Below are 24,750 nucleotides of genomic sequence, written 5' to 3'. Positions count from 1 at the left end.
AAGGCAGGAATTCAGTGGCTCAAAAGGAGATTTCATCAGCTGGGTGAGAATGACATTGAGATCCCATGACACTGGTGGAGGTTTGACTGGGGGCTTTGACAAAAGCAAACCTCTCAAGAAGCGAACAACTAAAGGCTGTCCAGAGATAGGCTTACCCTCTACATGCTGATAAGCACTAATTGCACTTAGGTGAACCCTTACGGAGTTGGTCTTGATACCAGACTCTGACATGTAGAAGGTATTCACGCTGGGTCTGTGTAGGACAAGAAAGAGGATCTAGGGCCTTGCTGTCACACCACACAGCAAACCTCCTCCATTTGAAAGAGTAACACCTCTTCGTGGAATCTTTCCTGGAAGCCAGCAAGACTCAGGAGACACCCTCTGAAAGACCCAAGGAAGCGAATTCTAAGCTCTCAACATCCAGGCCGTGAGAGCCAGAGACTGGAGGTTGGGATGTAGAAGTGACCCCTCGTTCTGGGTGATGAGGAATAGAAAACACGCCAATCTCCACGGTTCCTCGGAGGACAACTCCAGAAGAAGAGGGAACCAAATCTGGCGTGCCCCCTCATCTGGGGGCAATGAGAATCATGGTTCCCTGGTTTTGCTTGAGCTTCAGCAAAGTCTTCCCTACCAGAGGTATGAGAGGATATGCATACAGAAGGCCTGTTCCCCAATGCAGGAGAAAGGCATCTGACGCTAGTCTGTCGTGGACCTGAAGCCTGGAACAGAACTGAGGGACTATGTGATGGATCTGAGTGGCAAAAAGATCCATCGAGAGGGTGCCACATGCTTGGAAGATCTTGCAGGCAACACCCATGTTCAGAGACCTCTCGTGAGGTTGCATTATCCTGCTCAACCTGTCGGCCAGACTTGTTTACGCCTGCCAGATAAGTGGCTTGGAGAAACATGCCGTGATGGCGAGCCCAAAGCCATATCTGGACGGCTTCCTGACACAAAGGATGAGATCCGGTGCCACCCTGCTTGTTGGTGTAATACATGCCAACCTGATTGTTTGAATCAAAATGACTTGATTGGACAGCCGATCTCTGAAAGCCTTTAGAGCGTTCCACAATTCCAGGAGATTGATCTGAAGACCTTTTTCCTGAAAGGACCAGGCTCCTTGTGAAGCCCATCTACATGAGCCCCCCACCCGAGGGATGCATCCATCATCAGCACTTTTTGTGGCTGAGGAATTTGGAATGGACGTCCCAGGGTCAAATTGGATCGAATCGTCCACCACTGAAGAGAATTCTGGAAGTCGGTGGACAGCTGGATCACATCCTCTAGATCCCCTGCAGCTTGATACCACTTGGAAGCTAGGGTCCATTGAGCTGATCTCATATTTAGTCGTGCCATGGGAGTGATCTGTTGAGACGCTCGAACTATGGACACCAGGGACAGAAGGTTGTCTGCCCTTGCCTCGGGAAGGTAAGCTCGAGCTGTCTTTGTGTTCAACAGAGCCCCAATGAATTCCAACTTTTGAACTGGGGTGAGATGGGACCTGGAGTAATTGATCACGAACCACAGTAGCTCTAGCACCTAAATAGTCACTTGCATGGACTGAATTGCGCCTGCCTCCGATGTGCTCTTCACCAGCCAATCGTCGAGATAAGGGAACACATGCACTCTGGGCGCAGACGCCAGATCAAAAGGCAAAACGTGGTACTGAAAGTGCTGCTTTCCCAGCTGAAATCGAAGATACCTCCTGTGAGCTGGAAGTATCGAGATGTGTGTGTAAGCATCCTTTAAGTCCAGAGAGCATAGCCAATCGTTCTCTTGAATCATAGGAAGAAGGGTGCCCAGGGAAACCATCCTGAACTTTTCTTGAACTTTTTTCGAACTAGGAATTTGTTCAGGGCCCTTAGGTCTAGGATGGGACGCATCCCCCCTGTCTTTTTCTGCACAAGGAAGTACCTGGAATAGAATCCCAGCCCTTCTTCCCCTGGTGGAACGGGTTTGACCGCTTGGGCCTTTAGAAGAGTTCCTCTGCAAGTATCTGCTTGTGCTGGGAGCTGTACGAATGAGCTCCCGGTGGGCAATTTGGAGGTTTGGATTCCAGAGATTAAGGGTGTATCCTAACCGGACTATTTGAAGAACCCATCGGTCAGAGGTTATGAGAGGCCACTTTTGGTGAAAAAATATCAACCTCCCCCCAACCGGCAAGTCGTCCAGTACGGACACTTTTACTGAGGCTATGCTTAACTGGAGCCAGTCAAAAGCCCATCCTCTGCTGTCGCTGGGGAGCAGCATGGGCCTTAGATGCATGCTGTTGACGAGAACGAGCGCGCTGGGGCTGAGCCTGGGCAGGCTGCTGAGAAGCAGAAGTGTACCTAGGCCTAGGATTGGAATAGGGAGCACTCCTCTTCCCTCCAAAAAACCTCCTAGATGAGGAGGTAGTAGCAGAAGATGCCCGGTGGGAGAGAGAATCCATAGCATCATTATGCTTCTTGATCTGATCAACAAGATCCTCTACTTTCTCACCAAAAAGGTTGTCCTCCTGGCAAGGAACATCCGCCATTCGCTGCTGGACCGAATGATCCAGGTCAGAGACACGCAGCCATGAGAGTCTGCGCAGAGTCTGGCCAGGAACTTTCGACACGCATTCTGCTGCCTGACCACCTGGCGAAAAGGCTCGGCTTGCTCCGCGGGGAGTGCATCAACCAAGCTAGACAGCTGCTTCACTGTGTTCCACAAGCGTACGCTCGTGAAGAGCTGGTATGACTGAATTTTGGCGGCAAGCATAGCGGCCTGATACGTCTTCCTCCCAAAAGAATCAAGAGTCCTAGCTTCTCTGCCTGGGGGCGCCGAAGCATAGTCTCTAGTACTCCTGGCTCTCTTGAGGGCGGAGTCCACCACCATAGAATTGTGGGGGTAAATGAGACCTCATCAATCCAGGTTCACCATGGATCCGATACTGGGATTCAACTTTCTTCAGGATCATGGAGCCAGACAGAGGGACCGACCAGTTCCGCATAAGGACTTCCTTCAGTACCTTATGCAGAGAAACTGTTACAGCCTCTTTAGGTGGAGAAGAATAGTCCAGGACTTCGAGCATCTGAGCCCTGGGCTCATCCTCAACCTCCACAGGGAAGGGAACAGCTGTAGTCATTTCCCGGACAAAAGAGGAAAAGGATAGACTCTCTGGTGGAGATAGTCTCCTCTGTGGTGGAAGGGAAGGTTCAGAGGGAATCCCATAGGACTCATCAGAAGAAAAGTACCTGGGATCCTTCTCTGACTCCCAAGAACACTCCTGTTCAGTATCGGATAAGACCTCTCTTAAGGTACTCAGAGACTGAGCCTGCCTCGACACCAAGGAGTGACGTCCTCAATGGCGATGTCGAGAGGCCGATGCCTGCTCGGACTGCGGCGAAGCTTCCTCCACTGACATCGAAGGAGAGTCAAGCTGGGTGGCAGCCGACGCCGATGACACAGGCAGCACCAGGGCCGGGGACCTCACCGCAGGAGAAGGGCCAGACACGCTGCAGCAAACGGTACGGAAGGTGCAAGTACCCCCCGACACCAAAGCTGACTGACGTAGTAATCCTTCCAGAAGTTCTGGAAACAAGGCCTGGATGCGCTCGTCGAGAACGAGCATCGGAGAAGGCTGCGGGGTCGGTGGAACAGGCGGTGTCAGAATCTGTCAAGGCTCTGAAGCAGGTACCGGGCTACTAGAACACCGACGCATATACAGGGATTTTCTTTTTACCATCCAATATACATGGCACCTACCACTTGTATTTTTGCTAATAGTAAACTGCAACCTCTTTTTGGACTTTCCTGAGAAACAAGGCAAAGTTACCCCATCTCCCTTTTAAACATAGCTATAGAGCCTCCTGCAATCATTATTCGCCACTCCCTAGACATTCAAGGCTTGCAGCTACGAGATCAGTCCTTTTGTTATGCAGATGATTTGCTGATTTTTACCCCAAAGAGGTCTATCTCTGCCCTGCTGTCCCTCATTGGTAGTTTTGGTTCCATAATGGGTACAAAATTAATTGTAATAACAGAGAGTGCCTCACTCTAAATGACCATACACAAAAGACATCCATTGCATCATATCCCTTTAAGTGACAATTGACCTGTTCCAAATAGGTTTGGTTTGGTAAAACTCGGGATGACACTAAGATTAAAAATACTGAAGTACTGACAACCATAGCTAAGGACTTGATTATCCTCTACAGTTGACTGTGTCAGCGTTTAAACTTGAGAATGCATATTAATTTCTATGGAACAACAGGCCTCCCTGTATTGCCAGCCCGTAAATAAAACAGCCAAAACAGCTTGAGGAAGAAGGAGACATGTTTTTCAGAGTTTGCCCTTTACCATGCTGACTTTATATTACACATGGGTGGCCTTTGTTTCTGCAGTTTTGTTGATACTATAAAACCATCTGGCTGATTATGGAAGAAGCCTTTGCTTCTCCAATAACACTGAATCTTCTTCCTGGTATGATCTCCTCTCAGAAATTTAAGAAATGGCCTGTCATAAGAACCACCTTTCAGATTTCAAGAATTTGGATAGTGTATTGGATGATGAATCGTATCTCTCCTAAGTTATTGGTAGACAGAAAGTTGATTAATCAAAGTCCTGGTAAACAAGAAACATTTGGACCCTTGCTCAACTGATTGAAAAGAATAAGTTTAAAGCTATTCAAGTGCTTCAACGGGAATTCAAACTCCCACTACTCAGTGTTTTGCTTGGGTCGAGTTACAGCATATCAAACAGGTAAAAAAAAAAAATTGCTTTTTTAGATGACTTGCTTTTAGAGAAAGTCACTTTAAAAATAATTTCCCTTCCAAAGGTGGTTTCCAACTCGTATCAAATTCTTAGGTCCAATGTCAAGAAAAGATACATTAGCACAGAAAAATATGGGAAAAGGAAGTTGGGGATACTCTCTCAGACAAGTTCAGAGGTGTAGCTAGGTGGGTAGCCAGGGGTACGGACACTCCCCCAAATGGACTTCTGACGGTGCTGGCGTCTATTTTCCACGCGATTTGTCACATTAAAAATAGGCACCAGCACCATCGTCAGTCTGCTCTCCGCTCCCCCCGCGCCCTCAACCTGGCTACGCTTTGGAACAAGTTATAGGGTAGATTTTGGACCAATGGCCCCAGAATCTCTCCCTCCACTTCTCTGATGTAAATCTTATATTTCCTTTTTCATAGAAAGCTCTGGACCCCTGCGAAAGCTATGAAGTGTAATAGAGGTTTTACAAATGTATGTTAGTCTTGCAGCCAAGAAACCGACATTTTAACCCAAATGACCTACTCTTGTCCAAACCTGCAGATATTTTAGTTTAAAACCTGGCAAAGAATTATAGCAATTTTACAGACATATAAGGGGACATTCTATAAATGGTACTCAAAAAGATTGATGCCTAAACACTACTCTTTAAAGACATGTGCCCTTAATAGAATAAGGCTTAACACTGATTCCCGCCCCCAGCTCTGGGCACCAGACTTTCACCTGCTCAAACCTGGTGTAAATCTTGGTGCCCAAGTTGAGCACAGAAACACAATATTCCATAACTGTGCACAATTTTTGTAATGCCCGAACCTGCCCATAGCCCTCCCATGGCAGGTGCCCAGAATAGCCACTTAAGGTCAATAAGGACAACTTGAGTAAATGCCTGATTCAGGCTAAATTACATGGGGACATGTTCACTCAATATATGAAGAAGCATATGATACCTAGAGGTATGCAATTGCAAAAAGCGCCTACTTTGCATACAATGAAGATTTTGCTAACAAATGGAATGCCATTTTGAATAGATGCATTTGTGATCTGATGTTATTAATAGTGGAAACTACTGCAAGTGTGGAACAGAATTTAAAAGCTGATTGAGGAGATTTCTCAAGCACTTAAACAGAGGGTGGTAGTGGAGGAATATAATAAAATGCAAGCTGATATGGCAGTGAAGTTACAAGCTTTCTGGGAAATCTATAAGACAGTTAAAAATCAAGAAATTCAAGAGGGATGAGTGAGATTACTCAGCCAATCAAGTTTATTTTTGGATGTACAAGGAAAGACCCACTTGACTTACGGCTCAGACTGTGTATTCTGGATCTATGAATGATTCCGGTTCTAACCGGAAGGAAAGTAATGTGACCAAGGTGAAACTACAAGGTTTTGTTTTTTTTTGAGAGAATAGATATCCTAGCAACTACAAATCGAGGGAGCTGATGGCTGGGCTTTTTAGGGTCAGAACAGCAGATGCTACCAACCGATCAGAACTATCGAGGATATCAGACCAATTCTCGAATGAATCAGGATCAAAGATCATAAACATTTCAGCATGTACAGTGACTGCTGTTAAATTGGACCTACTAGAGTTTGGCCTGAATTTTGTTCAGACAATTATCTATGATTCCTTCAGAACCTGTGTGGTATTATATATGATTTTCCAGAAACTGCATTTGAAACATTCTTCAGCACATCCTCCGGTCATCGACATCTCCATCTTATGTAGTGAATCATAATAGATGCCACTGGAGGGATTGGATCCAGTAATTATAACTTTTCAAAAATTGCTATTAAAAAGATTTAGCGATGCCGGAACATCAATATAACTCTTAATATGTTCAATGGAATTTCTTATGCTCAAAGACAAGCACTAAAGGAATTATGAAATAAGGAGGTGTTAATCCTAAGGGCCAATAAAGGTTGAGCAAACTACTGTGTGGTCTACAGAACATTATTGCAACAAGGGTATATGTCAATATCGGACATTACACATTATCGGACATTACACATCAAAAGCTACTAGCTGACCCTACCATAAAACTACAAGCATCAATTAAAGTAGTGCAAGCTGCCTTGAAAATTTCTAGGACTACTTCAAGAGAAGCTTCCTTTTTGATGCAAGAAGATCCTTCCACTCCTCGGATATACTTTCTCTCTAAGGTTCATAAAGGCTTGTGTAAACCTCCAGGACGTCCAATAGTGGCTTTAAGAAATTCCATTTTGGAACCTTTATCACAATTTATTGATTATTTTTTGAAACCAGTGGCTCATAAAGCAACATCTTTTTTGCAGGACACAACTGACTTATTGTGCCATTTGGAATCTTCAGGTGCCTGAATCTTTGATTTTTGTGACTATGGATGTAACCTGTCTGTATACTATTATTCCTCTGCAGGATGCACTTAACATTGTTGGTTCGATGTTGGAAAAACAGCCTCAACTGCAGTGTGTTTTAATTGAATTTTTATTGGAATTAGCTCAGTTGGAGGGGCATAATCGAACAGCGCCAGCCATCTCTGTGGCCGGCTCCGCAAATGGGCAGAGCCAACCGTATTTTCGAAAAAGATGGCCGGCCATCTTTTTTTTTTTGATAATACGGTTGGGGCCGGCCAAATCTGAACATAAATGTTGAGATCGCCGGGTTTGAGATAACCGGCATTGGTTTTCGCCGATAATGGAAACCGAGGCCGGCCATCTCAAAACCGGCCAAATCCAAGGCATTTGGTTGTGGGAGGAGCCAACATTTGTAGTGCACTGGTCCCACTAACTGAATGTAAAAAGCCCTTCCCTTACCGATCTGGAAAGGAATGGGCATGCATGAAGGAAATTGCATGCAAATGAGCTGCTCGCTATTAGCTCATTTGCACACGATTTCCTTCCTAAGGAGGGGAAGCAACGGCAGCTGAGGACGTCCTTCTCTGTGACAACAGTTGAGGATGTCCAACATGTTTGTGAGAAGGACAGCCATGCCTTTTCTATGCCTCTGACAGCCTTTTCATTTATTTATTTGGATTTTGGATCACAAGTAGCAGCAGTGGGATTTGAACCGGCCACTTCTAGATTGCAAGACCAGTGCTCTAACCACTAGGACACTCTGCCATTCCTCCACTCTACTCCACTCCCTTGAAATTTGGCCATCCCTGTGGGAGGCAGTTGAGGACGTCCAAAATGTTTGAAAGGAGGACATCCACAGTTTCGTTATGCCTCTGCTAACACATACATACCCCCCCCCCCCCCCCCCCCCACAGGGACCTGCATACTGCCCCCCCCCCCCCCCCCACAGGGATGGCCAAATTTCAAGGGAGTGGAGGAGTGTCAGAGTGGTCCAAATAAAATTGCTTATTGGAGCATCTTACCCTGAGTTTGGACTGACCTCTTGAAGTTGGTTTCTTTTCCACTTTCTTTTGTGCTGACCTTCACATAAACATCTCACAAACTAAGAGGTCCTTTTACTGAGCACCGGTAAAAAGTAGCCTGTGGTAGTGTGGGTACATATTTTTGGTGGGCATTGGGCCATTTTTTACCGCGGCTGGGGAAAAATGGCATTTTTCAATGGGGCAATAAATAGCCGTGTGCTAAAACTAAAAGTAGCATGCAGTTATTTGCCACCTGAGCCCTTACTGCCACTCACTGATCTAGAGGTAAGAGCTCACACGCTACTTGCGCGGTAATCATGCAATGCGCGCCAATGTGGCCGTGCTGCAGATTACTGCCAGAACACCCCCACAGTAGAAAATACTGTGGGAAACAGCACATGCCAACTTCGAAACTACCACAGGGTGCCCATTCTACCCCTGTAGTAGTGCAAGCTACCCGCTCATTAGCCCTACCGCTGCTTCGTAAAAAGACCCCTAAAAATTAACAGCTTGGAAGGATATAATTTAGGAATATTAGAGAAATTCAAAATTTTTTTGCACCTTTGATACAAGTGGCAATAGAACCTATACACACACTGCTGGTGGCTTTACATCCATTGATGGAAGATTTGAGAGATCAAGCTCAGGTCACAAGAGAAATGAAATTGTAACAACCCAACTGACAATGTATAATGTCTTTTTCCACTCAATCAATAGGACACTGTTAGTCCTATTACCATAGAGATGGCTTACTCCTTACAGAAGGGTGTCTGATTTGACAAGACAGATTTGCCACTTGAATTGTGATGTTCCCAAAGGACTTGTATTTCATCAATTACTTGTACTCTTAATATTAAAGCATTTTCATATTTAAATCTGAAAGAAGCACGGAGTGCACAATTGTTATGCCTGACAAAAGTGGTTTTCCAGATTTCATCTTAAAACGCCTAAGTTATAAATTAGGCATTTATAAATTATAAATTTAGGTGTTTATTTTCCACCTACTTAGAGATTTTTTGAGGGTATAATAAAATACAGAAAAAGCACAAAACTGAATGGAAAACACACAAACAGGGGAACCAAGGGAAGTGATGTTTTTCCATTATTTATCTAACATCTAGTTCACCTTTTTTTGCACTGGGGGTGTTTATCAGTGTTTATTAGTTTAAATCTATCATAAGCCCTTAATTACAGTAAATGTGGTTTCTGAATCAGTTATATACCAAACACATTTCTCAACATAGACTAATTTTTATCTGAAATATGAAGTCGGCTTATTTTATATAGTTATCTATTTTTAACTTTTTCATCATAGAAAATCACAAGGATATATTTTTATTAGTAGAACTAATTGAATACCCGTGTTATAATAACAATTCCTGACCTGAAAAAAATCTCTAGACAAGCGCTTGATTCAATAGGAGAATTCCAGTTATCTGATGCTGGAGAGGTTGTTGGAGCAACTACATCAGATAATCTAAATGGCATTCCCCTATGAAATCAAAACTTGCCTTCCAAAATACTGTGTTCCATGCTAGCCAAACATTTACTTTACATGTAATATTTTTAGATCTTGCTGAATCTAATCAATGTTCAATCATGTAAATATTACACTTCAAGTCAAATATGCTTTCTGATTATTTATATCTGACTCTGCCAAGATTTATCCAAAACACATAATTTATAAGAAAGCCCTCAATCACATATTTTCAGAAGCTAATCTACATTTTGTACTTAATAAAATAGGTTAACCTAAATACTATCGGAAATAGCACCAGATTTAGATAACTTAGTTCAATCAAAATCTGCCCTATTTTTTGCTCTGCAAAAGAGGAACTGGAAATTGTTTTTAACATGTCCTATAATCCTCTCAAATACTGGTAAAATCTAAAGTTAGCAGACTAGACAACTTCTACATCAAAGAAAACAAAGGCTTCCAAAACCCCTAACTATATGAAATTCAAGCAGTTTTCTTTTCTCATGGTTAAAAGTGACTTACCCTGCAGAAGCCAACAACATCATGCTATATTATAAGGCAACGGAAAACTACTGAAAGGGTAAAACAGAAGCACACATTGGTTTCTCTTGCTGATCTTATCTGTTCAGTAAATATGCCATGAAACTGTTCTAGATACATAGTAAATATAGTAAACATAGTAGATGACGGCAGAAAAAGACCTGCACGGTCCATCCAGTCTGCCCAAGAAGATAAATTCATATGTGCTACTTTTTTATTTGTACTGTCCTCTTCAGGGCACAGACCCTATAAGTCTGCCCAGCACTATCCTCGCCTCCCAACTACCAGTCCCGCCTCCCACCAGCAGCTCTGGCACAGACCGTATAAGTCTGCCCAGCACTATCCCTGCCTCCCACCACCGGCTCTGGCACAGACCGTATAAATCTGCCCAGCACTATCCCCGCCGCCCAACCACCAGCCCCGGCACAGACCGTATAAGTCTGCCCAGCACTAGCCCCGCCTCTCAACCACCAGCTCTGCCACCCATTCTAGGCTAAGCTCCTGAGGATCCATTGACCATACCTGGTACCGAAGTACGACTAGCACATGTATGGGGTGCAAGACTGGTACTAACAAGCAGCTGTATGCACATTTTTGTAATGACAGTAATTACCATGCGTTAAACAAGCAAAAACGTACAAGCAATTTTGAAATGATTATAAACCAGAGCACCTGCAATTTCATGCAGTGGCAAACTATCACCACAAACATAAAAGGCAATTCTTGCACACAGAAAAGCCCACTTACGCACATAAGTTCACTATAGGCTACAAAACAGTGCATAATCTTATAGGGCCAGATTCTATAAATGGCATCCAAATTTAGAAACAGAGCTCTGAGTTGGGTGCCATTTACAGAACAGCACCTAGCGCCATGTAGAGAATGACATGGGGACAAAGTTTGTTCCTGTCCGCACCCCGTCCCCGTGGATTCTGTCTCCATCCCCATCTCATTCCCGCAGATTCTGTCTCTGTCCCCATCCTGTCCCCGAAGGTTTTGTCCCAATACCCATCCCGTAGGCTCTGTTTTAATCCCTTCCCCCTCCCCACAGATTCTGTTCCTGTGGGCTCTGTCCTCACCTGAAGATGCCTTGAAAACTTATGATTTTATATTTTAATGTTTTTATTAAAATATAAAAATGAATAGGCTATGCAACTATTCTTTATAAATCACAAATGAGCATCTATAATAGCCCTCCCCCCCCCCCACCCCACCCAGCAGTTTTGCTTGTTTTTCCAAAAAAATGAAATCATCATCTGCATCACTCAAACATAAATAACAGTCCAATTCATTAACAGCCTTCAAAGTAGAGAATGACATGGAGCAAAGTTTGTCCCCGTCCTCGTGGGCTCTGTCCCCATCCCTGCCCCATCTCCATGGGATCTGTCCCTTTTCCCATGGGTTCCCGTCCCCATGTCATTCTCTAGCTCTGGGATCCGTGCCCAACTTTTGTTGTGAGGATTTACACCAACTGAAACCCCTCAGTGTAAATCTTCAAACCTAAATTAAGTGCAGATTCCCCCAAATTCTATAATACTGTGTGCATCATTAGGGACCATCCTTCACCTGCCCATGCTCTTCTCATGGCCACACTCCTTTTTTAGTCACATGCTAAGAGATTTACTCTCCCATCTTTATACAATAGCACGTAAATCCAAATTCTTGCCAACTAACGCCAATAACTGTTAGCACCCAATTATAGGCACTAACTGGCTTGTTACTCAATTAACTTGTACACACATAATGCATAACTGCAGGAGGACGTACACATGGGCAGAGCATGAAGGGGCACGGGCGTGTTTCCAACTTACAGAATACTATAAGTTCTGCATGGTGCACTTAAGCGTGCCCATCTATGCCTGCCACTGACCTGGTGTAACTGGATCCAATTAAATTTAGGCGTACCAATGTGAGTCTATGCTAGTATTCCGTAAGAGAATCTGGGCACCCAGATGCCATTATAGAATAGGTGTTCCTTGTGCAGAACTGAGGCACCTAAATGGAGGCCCCAGTTATAGAACTGACCCCCTGTGGGCCTTATTTTACAAAGGTTATGCTCCTAAATTTACGCTCCTAAAATTTATGTTCCTAAAATTTTAGGAACATAAATTTTAGGAGCGTAAATTTAGGAGCATAACCTTTGAATAAGGCCCTATCCCCCGGATTCTATATGGAGGGGCATTTTCGAAAGAAACATCTAAATCAGAATTTGGACGTTTTCCAAAGACGTCCAAATTCCGAACAGGAAAGAAGGTCATTTTCGAAAAAGATGGATGTCTATCCTTTGTGTTCGAAAATACTATGGATGTCCTGTGATTTGAATGTTTTGTGATTTGGACGTCCTCTTTTTGGTCCATTTTCGAACAAAAAGACATCCAAATGCAACACGTCCAAAACAGAGGAGGAGTGGCTTAACCCTTTAGTGTCCAATGTTCCCATTGATCTGTTCCCATATGGCTTATTACAGGAACATTGGACACTAAAAGGTTAATGGTTAGTGCAGTGGGCTTTGATCCTGGCAACATGGGTTCAATTCCCACTGCTGCTTCTTGTGACTTTGGTCAAGTCAAATGCACAAGGGGCATTTCTGGATATGACATCTAAGTCTGAATTTGGACGTTTTTTGTAAAACGTCCAAAATCAGAACAGGAAAGGTCATTTTCTACAAAAAAGTCTCTCTTTTCCTTTTGAAAATGCTGTTTGGAAAAATGTTTTGTGATTTGGATGTTTTATTTTTTGGTCCATTTTCAAACAAATGCAAAACATACAAAATACACAAGAAAATCCACAATAAAGTGAAACCATTCACATGTTCTAAGTGTGGTATAAGCTTTAGTTGTAATGTAAATCTCAAAGTGCATCAGAAAGTCCGCACAGGAGAGAAACCATTTGCATGTATAGAGTCTGGTAAAAGCTTTGGTCAGAAGGTAAACCTCACAATGCACCAGAGAATACACACAGCAGTGAAACCATTTACATGTCCTGAGTGTGGTAAAAGCTTTGGTTGGAAAGAAAGCCTCACATGGCATCAGAGAATCCAAAAACCATTCACATGCACTGAGGAGGTAAAAGTTTCAGTTGCACTGGGCCAGGTAATTAGGGAATGTACACTCTTGCTATGAAGTATGGAAAAATAGCACTCTGGTATTTAGACATATATAATGAGATCTCCTTTTCATCTACAGATCTGAATTCAAAGCTCAAATCTAATGATAAACAATAGACACAAGGTTCAGATGTTATAAAAAAAAAAAAAAGAAAGCTTGGCATCAGGTAGAATAGTGGAAAACTTACATCCCAGGAAAGCAATAAGGGCATCCTTGGGGGCACTGCAGTGGACTTTATAACATGTTTCCAGGTACACATCTCACCATTGCTCCCTTACCTTGTCTGCTGAGCCCCCCAAAACCTACTATCCCCAACTGTACACCACTACCATAGCCCTTACAGGTGAAGGGAGAACAAATATGTGGGTACAGTGGGTTTCTGGTGGGTTTTGGAGGGCTCACAGTTTCCTCCACAAGTGTAACAAGTAGGGGGAGCTAGAAGCCGGGGTCCACCTGTCTGCAGTGCACTGCACCACTACTAGACTACTCCAGGGACCTGCATGCTATTCTAATTGGCTGGATTATAACATCTGAGGCTGGCATTGAGGCTGGCAAGTAATATTTCTAATCACATTTTTTTGGGGTGGATGGGGGATAGTGACCACTGGGGGAGTAAGGGGAGGTGATCCCCGAGTCCCTCCAGTGGTCATCTGGTCATTTGCGGCACCTCTTGTGTGGAGTAGCTTAGTGGTTAGTGCAACAGACCTTGATCCTGGGGAAGTGGGTTTAATTCCCACTGCAGCTATTCGCTATAAAAACAAGTCTAGCTCAAAATGTCTAAGTTTTAGTCTTGGACATCTTTGTTTTGTTCCATTATTGCTGAAAGACGTCCATGTCTTAGGCATGCCCAAGTCCCGCCCGTGGCAAGCCCCCTTGAGATTTGGACGTCCTTCTGACGGACTTCAGAGAAAGATGTGAGATAAATGTCCAAATGCTGACTTGTCACTTTTTGGACGTCAATCTCTTTCGAAAATGAGCCTGATAGTGTGCTTAGATTTAGACGCCGAAATTGGTGTGGATTCTATAACACCATGAGGCATATTTTCAAAGCACTTTGGGAGGCTAAGTTCCATAGGTTTCTATGGAACTTTGGGAGGCTAAGTGCTTTGAAAATATGCCTCCATGTGTAACTTAATTGGCTTAACAAGCTAATAAGCACTGACAATAATGAGCACTAATTGGCACCGATTAGAATTTAGGCGCACAACTCGCTACGCATATTCTGTAACAGTGTGTGCCAAACTTCTAACACGTGGAGGAAAAAAGGAGCGTGGTTATGGGCATTCCAAAATGTAGGCACCTAGTTATAGAATATGGCCCACTGCGCCTAAACCTACACATTAAAGCTAACAGGTTTTTGTTGGCGTAAATGTATGCACGCAGATATCAGCGCTGAAATATCAACTAAGCATACTCTATAATCGGTGCCTAAATCTAGGTGCCAATTATAGAATGTGCTTAGTAGGAACCGATTTCAGCACCAACGTTTTAGGCACCATATATAGAATCTCCTCCTATGGTGTAAAACACATTCTGAGTGGACCACGTCAATAATATATTGCCATTGCCAAGATAAATCACTTACTGGTCAAATCAGAGTGATCAGCTGGCTCTAAGTTACTAATAATTAATCTTATCATTAGTTGCAAATAACAAGAGAGGGTCCAATCATCAAACAGACAAAACCCCGATTTTTATAAAACTGATGGAAACATTTCTAACATGCTTAATAAATGCATAGTTTACAACTCAATATTCAGTGTCAGCGTCTCTTATCAATCTGCTGGAACCTCAGCTGGTGACTCATTTCACACGAAGAATTTCAATCCCGTCACTCACCACAGTCGTCACTGGTTTCGCTAACAACTTATTTCACTAATAAAATTTTCTCTTTTTAACATTTGCATTATTTGCATATTTCTATAGTTGTATCATTTAAATCACTTAACTTAAAAGGCAACGAGTCCTTTTAAGTTAAGCAATTTAAATGATACAATTATACAAAAATGCAAATAATGCAAACCTTAAAGAGAGATTTTTTTTTTTTTTTTAGTGAAATAAGCTGTTAGCAAAACAAGTGACTATTGTGGTGAGTCAAGGGGTTGAAATTCCTCTTGAGAAACGAGTCACCAGCAGAGGTTTCTGAAGATTGATAGAGACACTGAATATTGAGTTGTGAACTATGCACTTATTAAGCATATTAAAAATGTTTCCATCAGTTTTATAAGCATTGGGATTTTGTGTGTCTAAGGGTCCTTTTACAAAGCCACAGCAAAACGTACCCTGCGGTAGTGTGGGCGCGTCTTTTAGGCACGCTGGGCCATTTTTACCACTGCTGGGAAAAAGGCAATTTTTTAATGGGCTGGGAAATGGGCCTGTGCTAACATAAAAACTAGCTCGTGCCTATTTACAGCCTGAGCCCTTACCACCACCCATTGTGTAAACCAGAGGTAGGCAACTCCGGTCCTCGAGAGCCGCAGGCAGGTCAGGTTTTCATGATATCCACAATGAACATGCATGAGATAGATTTGCATACCATGGAGGCAGTGCTTGCAAATCTATCTCCTGCATATTCATTGTGGCTATCCTGAAAACCTGACCTGCCTGCGGCTGTCGAGGACCGGAGATGCCTATCCCTGGTGTAAGCCATGCAGCATGTGCCAACGTGGGCACGCTACCGGTTACCGCTGGGAACACCCCCCCCCCCCCCCCCCTCCAATGCAGTAGAAAATAGAAAATTATTTTCTACCATGGGATTTGGTGTGCGCCAAAATTTGAACTACTGCCAGACACATGCATTACCCCAGCAGAAGTGCCGATTGGAAACGCACTACTCGCATCTTTGTAAAAGGGCCGCTAAGTTATTTATAGTCAGACAACTTTAAAAACAGAGCAATCTGGTACTTGTAATTTTAATTTTGTACCGGTGCACTATAAGTTAAAAATCTCAAACTGGCTATCTGTTCTGCATTGAAGTTCTCCAAAGCAGTACAAGAACACTTCAGTTACTAAAAATAAAGAATTGGATTAACAGCCAACTTACTTGCAGGTAGTATAAAACAGCAAAGAGGCTGCCGCAGCTCCACACAGCCCACTCAGAAGATTTACCCGATAAGCAACAGAACCAAAGGGGACAAGTATAACCATTAGCTCGGCCAGCAGCGTGAATAGCGGGTAACCAGGAGGATGTGCAACCTATAAGTATATCCAAAAGAAATTAATAAAAGTGTTCATATGTAGTCACTGACATTAATATCTCATTTAAAGAAAAAGTGAAGGTCACAGAAAGGCCGTCAGGAATATAATGAGCAAAAAAAACTGAAAGACCAAAAAGCTACTCAAAACATTCATCAATAGCACATGAACATCTGTATTACTAAAGGAGTCATTAAACATTAGCCCCCTAGTTCTATAAAGTTGCATGCAAAGTTGTCTATGCGATTTATAGAATAGGGTCAGTTACACATATACTGCTGGATTCTATATATTGCGCCTAGTGTTCCGCGCCTAAATCTAAGTTCCATAACAATGTGCGTAACTTAACTGGCCTAAAAAGCCAATCAGCATTGTTAACAGCAATTAAAAAGCAATAATGAGTACTAACTGGCAATAATTAGAATTTCCTCCATAACTCACTAAGCGGGTAATGAACTGTGCCTACTTTGTAAAGCGCCCAGTTCAAAAGGGGTGTGGCTATGGACATTTCATGGGTGTTCCCTAATTTAGGTGCTTTGTTACAGAATATGGCCCAGCCCGCAGAAATCTATATGCCGGGATTTACGCCATGTTGTCGTTGGTGTAAACGGAGGCATTTAGTTTTAGGTCAGATCATAGCTGCCTCACATTTACATTAAATTGGATGGAAGCTACATTTAATCTTAAAACATGAAAAGATTCTCATATCTTTCAAACCAGAGATAAAATTGACCCTATAAACTTTTGGTCAACTGAGCAATTTAGTCAACTATTTTCCTTTCCTCCATCCACTGACTTTATTCAAAAATGGAATGACACCTCTAGCATAGTTCTAGACAAGATAGCACTGATCAAAACCAAATCCAGACCTAATCCAAGGTTATCTCCCTGGTACAATTAGAACTGAAATGAAAATGAGAAGGGTCCAAAAGTAAAACTAATGACAATTGGATAAACTGGAAACAGCTACTAACAGAATACAAACATATGATTTCCAAAGCTAAATTTACTTATTACTCTAAATTCATAGGTGAAACATCAATTAACTCTAGAAAACTATATGCTTTAGTCAATTCATTGCTGAATACTCATCAGGTAAACTCCATAAATGAATCTGTTCCTTCAGTGGACCGATTGGCCTATTTTGAACAGAAAATAACTAAAATAAAACAAGAATTGAAAAACCCTTCCATCTCATTACAGCAATTCCTTAATTTACAAAATCAATCACCCTTTTCCTCATCGCCATCACGGTACTATGTAAGCCACCACATTGAGCCTGCAAATAGGTGGGAAAATGTGGGATACAAATGCAACAAATAAATAAATAAATCTATGAATAGAAGTTGGTCAACATTTCAACCTATCACATCAGATCAAGTCAATCATCTGCTTCACAAATATACAAAATCAGAATGCTTGCTCAACTCATGTCCTAATCATCTCTTGAAACCAGCCCCTAAGGTTTTAATTGATCACCTATATTCAAGTCTAACCTTAATGTATCTCAGGGTATATGGTAGCATAATCTTAACTCCGATCCCGACAAATAGTTAAATTAGTATTAGTATTGTTTCCAGCTACAGATCAGTGGCCTCAATACCTCTATTAGTCAAAGTTTTGGAGGGGCTAATCACTCACCAGTTAATGAAATAGCTTAAGTATCATTCAATTCTACATAAATATCAATCGGGTTTCAGGCCCTCGTATAGTACTCAAACCGTTCTTGCTACATTAGTAGCCAATCTTGGACAAGAATTAAACTTAGGCAACAAAGTTTTAATTTTCCAATTTGAAATGTTTAGTGCATTTGATACAGTAGATCATGACATCCTTTTAAATATACTTGACTACTATGGAATCTGTGGAACTGTCTTGAAATGGTTCTCTGGATTTTAAAATCCAGGTCTTACCAAGTTAAGCAACTGGGTACAATCTCTTTGTCATGGGTTTCTTGTAGTGGAGTGCCACAGGGTTCTCCTCTGTCACCTATTTTGTTTAACATTATGATGATCCCTTTAGATCATTTGCTAGAATAAAATGGATTTTCAGCATTCTTATGCGCTGATGATATTACAATTTATATTCCATTCATCAAATACATGGGATTGCAAACAAAATTTAAGTAGGTATTGACTAAATGGAATCCTGTACTCTTAATTTTAAATTAAAACTTAATACTGATAAAATGAAATTTATGATAGTAACTAGCCCTTATCAACCAATAACCATCTCAAATTTTAAGATTGATAATGTTACTTATTCTTTAGATTCAACAATGGAAATCTTGGGGATCTTACTTGATCAGTTTCTTTCTTTTGAATGCCAAATTTCCAAAGTAGTCTCATCTCAAATGCTTTAATTCATTGTGGAAACTTAAAAGATTAAGACCAATCTTTTCAAGATCAGTCTTTTGCACTTTAGTTCAGTCATTAGTCTTAACCAAATCTGACTATTCAAATTCAATTTATGCAGGTATTAAGCTGAGTCTATAAACTACACAAAACATGGCTGCCCGCTTATATACAGATCGCCGAGTTACGTTAAAGCATCTCCTCTTCTTAAGGATCTTCACTGATTACCTATCAATGAAAGAATTACATTTAAGATCTGTGTTCTTGTTCATCAGATTCTTTATGGTATCTTACCATCTTATATGATAGATCTCATTAAGTTATCACCATGAAATGCCACCTCATCATCTACAGAATATCTCATACTACATTTCTCAAGTTGTAAAAACTTAACCTACAAAACTATCCATAATGCTAATTTTTCTTACCAAAGTAACAAACTCTAGAACTCATTACCCAATTATATCAGTCAATTATATGTTGTTTAGAAGTTTACTTAAAGGACACTCCTTTAGATCTGTGTTCAGCTAATAATCAAATTTAATAAGGAGACAGATCTGTTAGTACTGCACATTGTTGGGTCTTTATTCTCTTTTGAGACTGAGGTAATTGTAGTATTATAAAAAGGAAGTTTGGAGGGTATGCTGCCTGCCAATATCATAAAAACAGATACTAACAGGAGCCCTATCTCATCTGTTAGTTGTTTGTATAACTCTGTCAGAAGGTGGTGTGATTTAGTTGCTTTATTAAGGACAAAATTTCTCTTTGGACTTACCCAATTTCAAGTGTTCTTTAATATTTACATCCTCATGATTTGTACCTTGGAAAATCTTTGTTCTCTCATTTTATATATCTCTTTTTTTTTGTGGTGTAAGAAATTGGATGGTTTCGGTAGTAGCATGATTGATTGATTTTCAATTCAGTTTAATAAATACAATCGGTACTCAGTTTAAAACATGATTTAGAGTCTATCCCATCTAGGTGGACAAAGACTACAATTATCCTATATAATAATTTGCACCTACAACGTTCATGTCTGGCTGCTTGGGTTCGTAACATCTCCTGACGTCAGCCAGACTCCAGCGTTCCATTCCCCCTCACTGTCCCGCCCTTGCATCAAGACGTAATGACGTCAGAGGGCAGAACAGTGAGAGGGAAGGGAACGCTGGAGGCGAGCTGACGTCAGGAGGGATGTTACGAACGGAAGCCAGTGCCAACCAGCCAGAGAATGTTCAGGTACAAATCGAGGGGAGGAGAGAATCGTGGCACACCAAGGGGAGTGAGGAAGGGAAGGGGAGGGCAGGGCACAGGAGAATTGATGGACATGGATGGGATGGGAGGACAGTAGAGGAGATAATCGCGGGACACGGATGGGAGGGCAGGGAAGAGGAGAATTGGACATGGAGGGGAGAGAGAAAAAAAAAAAGCTTACATGACAGCCTCCCTAGGGCCCGTTTCATTGTTGAGGAAACGGGCATTGTTCCACTAGTTTATAATATAATCCAGTCTCATTTGAGTGGCCACAATTACACTTTGGATTTTATCTTTGCATTTCAGCATCTGAAGGAGATGTGTCGCAGCATCCAATCAAAGTCCTAATCTACACATTTTATGGAGCATCAAATCTTTTTTCATAAGTCAAAACTCATATGGAACCTGTATAAGATCCTAGATATGGTACTTATTAGGAACATTAGCGGAATGTCACAGTACATGCCAAATCAGCAATTAAATCATTTGCTTCTAGTTGTTTTGCATCTTAGAGACCTTAATGTAATTTGTTGTTGTTACATTTGTACCCCGCACTTTCCCACTCATGGCAGGCTCAATGCGGCTTACATGGGGCAATGGAGGGTTAAGTGACTTGCCCAGAGTCACAAGGAGCTGCCTGTGCTGGGAATCGAACTCAGTTCCCCAGGACCAAAGTCCACCACTCTAACCACTAGGCCACTCCTCAAATCTCTAGGTGTTCCCAGAATTGTAAACTTGACTGAGACTTAGCAGAGACTGGCAAGCATGATCTTAGCCAGGACAGTAACTCCGCTGGGATTCCCAATGTCACCTGAAGAATCCAATCTGGACATCTAGTTCCTCAGTAGCTTTCAGATGCCCAGCCTGGGGTACAATATCAGTGCTGGAGCACACTAAAATAAGTGCCGTTTTTGTACTAAAATTGTGGGGCCCTTTTACTAAGCCACATAAGCATCTACGTGCGCCAAAATGGAGTTACTGCACAGCTACCACGTGGCTCTTGTGGTAATTTCATTTTTGTCACACGTCCGATATGCACGGCTGAAAAATTATTTTTAATTTTCGGCAGCGCGTATCGGACGCGCACCAAGTGGCATTTGGTGCACATAGGTCATTACCACCCAGTTACCACGTGAGACTTTACCGCTAGGTCAATGGCTGGTGGTAAGGTCACAGACCCAAAATGGATGCACGGCAATTTTGATTTTGCCGCATGTCCATTTTTGGCAAAAATTTAAAAAGGATTTTTTTTACAGGCATGCTGAAAACTGGATTGGGGTGCCCAAAATCCACGCCTACACTACTGCAAGCCATTTTTCAGCACACCTTAGTGAAAGGACCCCTGTATGACCTTGAAAATGCAAAAATGTAAACGTCTTGCAAATAGATGGCTTATAAGATCATACCAACTACAGGCTCCACAGAGTTTGTTCCAAAAACTGTGTTTAGGAAACTAGTAAAATTTTGCAAATATTTCAAGTCTACCATCAATGAAAACACCAGGTGGGTACCAGATCCTTCTTACATTCTGTCACCAAAACAAACAAACAAAAAAAAAAAACAATTGGTAGTATTTAATCCATGACAAGTCAACAGAGAAAAAGCAAAAGGAGGCAGGAAATTATATGCAGCTTGCTGTCCCAAGTACTGCTCCTCACCTCCATAAAAGTGCACTTCTAGTGGCAACTTAATTTCCCTCCTTGGAACTAAGGTAGACCAATGTGACTCACTGTGCCAGCATTTGGGAACAAAAAGATAAAAATGCTGTCAACCCAGTAGCCACAAATGGAATGTGCATGGCCAAACATTTATGGCTCATTTTGGCAATTTTTCAGAGATTTTTTCCCCAATTTTTGAGCATTTTTTTTTGTTTGTTTCATAGATTTCTTTTAATACAAAAAAATGTGTTTTTTTTAACAACCTGATGGAATATATTTAAGTAGTAGAATAGGTTCATTTTTTATACCACATCTGGCAGCAAAATGATACTGAACTAGGCTTGCTGTCTGATTGTAAGCTCATATTAGTCAAAATTTTGCCTATAACAAGATTCAAAGAATATTTCACTGGCAAACTATTCAGACCACACAAAAACTACTGTTTAAAAATTAAACTTCCCTAATTCCTAAAACTGCTAATGAAAACACTAAACAATAAATAATACTTACTCCAAGCTCACATGCAGCTGTGATCAGTTCCCCTGTGAAAAAAATAATGTAAAATCAAAAACCACTATTAGGAAATGATACTGTTCCAATGTTTTCCAAATCCAAGTGCATGTAATAGAGTTCCACAATAAGGGGCCCTTTTACTGAATGGCATTAAGCACTTATCCCCGGAATCTATGTAGTGCGACTTTGGGCCCTGTTTACTAAGCTGCGCTATAGGCATGCTAGCATTTTCAGTGCGCACTAAAAACTAGCATGCGCTAATGGAGACGCTCATTTTGTCTGTAATGTTAGCGCACACTAATTTTTAGCGCGTGCTAAAAACATGAGCGCACCTTGGCAAACAGAACCCTTAAGTTGCACACGCAAATCTGGTCATATTCTGGATTTGCGCACATGCATATTAATTACTTAACAAGCCAATCAGCATCGTTAATTGCCATTTAACAATTATTGACACTAACTGGCATTAATTAGAATTTACACGCAGAACTATCTAAGTGTATTCTATAACATGATACGTGTAATTTCTAAGTTGCATAGTTGAAAAGGGGACGTGGAATGGGCGGGTTGTGGGCATTTCCCAAAACTATATGCGTCGTTACGAAATACACCCAGTCCGCTCCTAATTTACCCATCAGGATTTACACCAAGTTTTACTTGGCGTAACTGCCCACGACTAAATTTAGTCGCACGGACGGGCGCTCGGTGTATTCTATAATCCTTGTGGAAATTTAGGCTTAATTCTATAAAGTACACCTAAATTTAGACGTACTGTATAGAATATGCCTAGGTGTATTTTTTTTCAGCATGATTTTTCAGGGGCCATATATAGAATGTAGTCTCTGTTGTGGAATTCTATATATAGTGACGAATGTTAGGTGCTACTTCTGCTGTGCGACAAAAAAAATGATGCCTGCAGATAGATTTAATGCCTATTCCAAGACTTTGACAAACCATGAGTTTACACAGTTGATAGTTATCTACATACATCTGATCGTGAGAATCCTAGAGCCATTGTACTATATAAGGGTTCCTCTCTGGCATTACTGAGGTCAGCAACATAAGCTGGTTCCACAGTAAAACATGTTGAAAACCCCAATTTTCGTAAATTCGGGTCACAGACTGTAATCTGTGAAGGACATATCTATTTTACCTGTAAATGCTTGGATTTGGAAAGGGAAGTAATTAAATTCAAAAGCTCATATCCCACATCATCATTTTCTGTTGGTTCAATACAAGGCATTACTATCTAGAATCACTGCTGCTGTGATTCCAAAACTTTTCTATAAGGGGTGTACAGTTTTAACTTCTTGAAGAAGGGCAACCTTCGAAAGCTAATCAAGAAATGTATTAAGTTATGTCCAATAAAAAAGGTATCATCTTATTTTCTTTTCCATGTTTTATTTTGTTTGATTTCTATTGATAACTTCTTGAATGAATGCCCTACATGCAAACCTTTACCTACTAATGTTTGATTTACAACGTTTGGTTTGTTTTTAAACAAGACCTGCTTCCAAATAATTCATAATATAAAATGTGTCTCCCCCCCCCCCCCCCCCCCCCCAAACACAGAGACCAGGATGGATTTAGAATTAGAGAAGGCCTAACATCAGAAATTAAAGCTACCCTCCACTGTTTCCAAGGAAGCGGTTCCAGAGGTGCCTAGTTACCCAGTTTCAGGCTCAGGATTTTGGTGCATTATGGGACTTGCAGCACTGATTTCCAACAGACAGGCTCAGACACTACAAACTCCACACTAAATTGCGTTTTAAGTTCAAAACCAGGCCTGGCCAAAAAGTCTCCAGCCTAAAACTGGGTGACTATACCTCTGAGATTCGATTCCCCTCAACCATGACCCCAGCAGTGCACTAAAGATCATCAATGCACCCTCTGATCTGAAGCTGGGGCTACTTTACCCGAGTCTCCGCCTGCCACCGACGGATGCAGCGTATTAATATACACCGCAGACACGCCGCTGAACACCATGAGGCTGATCTTAGCCGGGTGGGTTGCAGGCTTCACGGACAGACAGCGGACACCACCTTTCCGGTGATTGCCGTGTGGCCCGTGGCCCTGCCTCCTTCTGGAATCCATAAATTCTGCTGCAAGGCAAGTCAGCAAAGCAAGGCCGGGCCACCACGGCGCCTGCCTGAGCCCCAGCCCGTAGGGGCGGAAGGGCGTGGTCTTCGAGACTACCTCCCTCTTCGGGCGCGCGTGCGAGGAGGTTTGATTCATTGGGCGCGTGCCACACGCTGTCCACCTGACAGCTTAGTAAGCGGCCTTTACATCTCACAGCCTCTCCCTGTCCTAAAACAATGTCCGGCGCAAAGGCGGTTTCCACTTTCATAAACTGGGAGGTGGTTCTTCAGGCTGCGTGAAGTGCCATTCGTTTAATAAAACGCCGTCGTGTCATGTGCCTTTACTTTCTGAGCACTTCATAGGTGGTCGCAAGCAACGTGTCTGTTGATGGATAAGTAGCATTTTGTTTTCAGCTGCACAACGATGTGCTAGTAGAACCGTAAGTCTCCCCCTCTTCTGTACAGAGGCTTAGGGTTT

The 24,750-nt window shown here is 42.1% G+C and overlaps 1 protein-coding gene across 1 annotated transcript in view; it reads right to left on the bottom strand.

The window, feature by feature from the left end:
- Positions 1-24,417, bottom strand: part of TMEM260 (transmembrane protein 260) — a 107,649-nt gene extending 83,232 nt beyond the window's left edge. Inside the window, exons 1-3 of the mRNA XM_030214535.1 lie at positions 24,111-24,417; positions 22,192-22,223; positions 16,267-16,418 (exon numbers count right to left, since the gene is read on the bottom strand). Of these exons, the coding sequence (XP_030070395.1) occupies positions 16,267-16,418; positions 22,192-22,223; positions 24,111-24,288 (362 nt within the window). The 5' untranslated portion in view covers positions 24,289-24,417. The remainder of the gene's footprint in view (positions 1-16,266; positions 16,419-22,191; positions 22,224-24,110) is intronic.
- Between the last annotated feature and the right edge of the window lie 333 nt (positions 24,418-24,750).

Source organism: Microcaecilia unicolor, chromosome 9 (genome assembly GCF_901765095.1).
Source record: "Microcaecilia unicolor chromosome 9, aMicUni1.1, whole genome shotgun sequence".
In the NCBI taxonomy this organism is placed as follows: Eukaryota; Metazoa; Chordata; class Amphibia; order Gymnophiona; family Siphonopidae; genus Microcaecilia; species Microcaecilia unicolor.
Note: the sequence above shows the minus strand (reverse complement) of the source record. Positions and strands in the feature narration are given on the sequence as shown.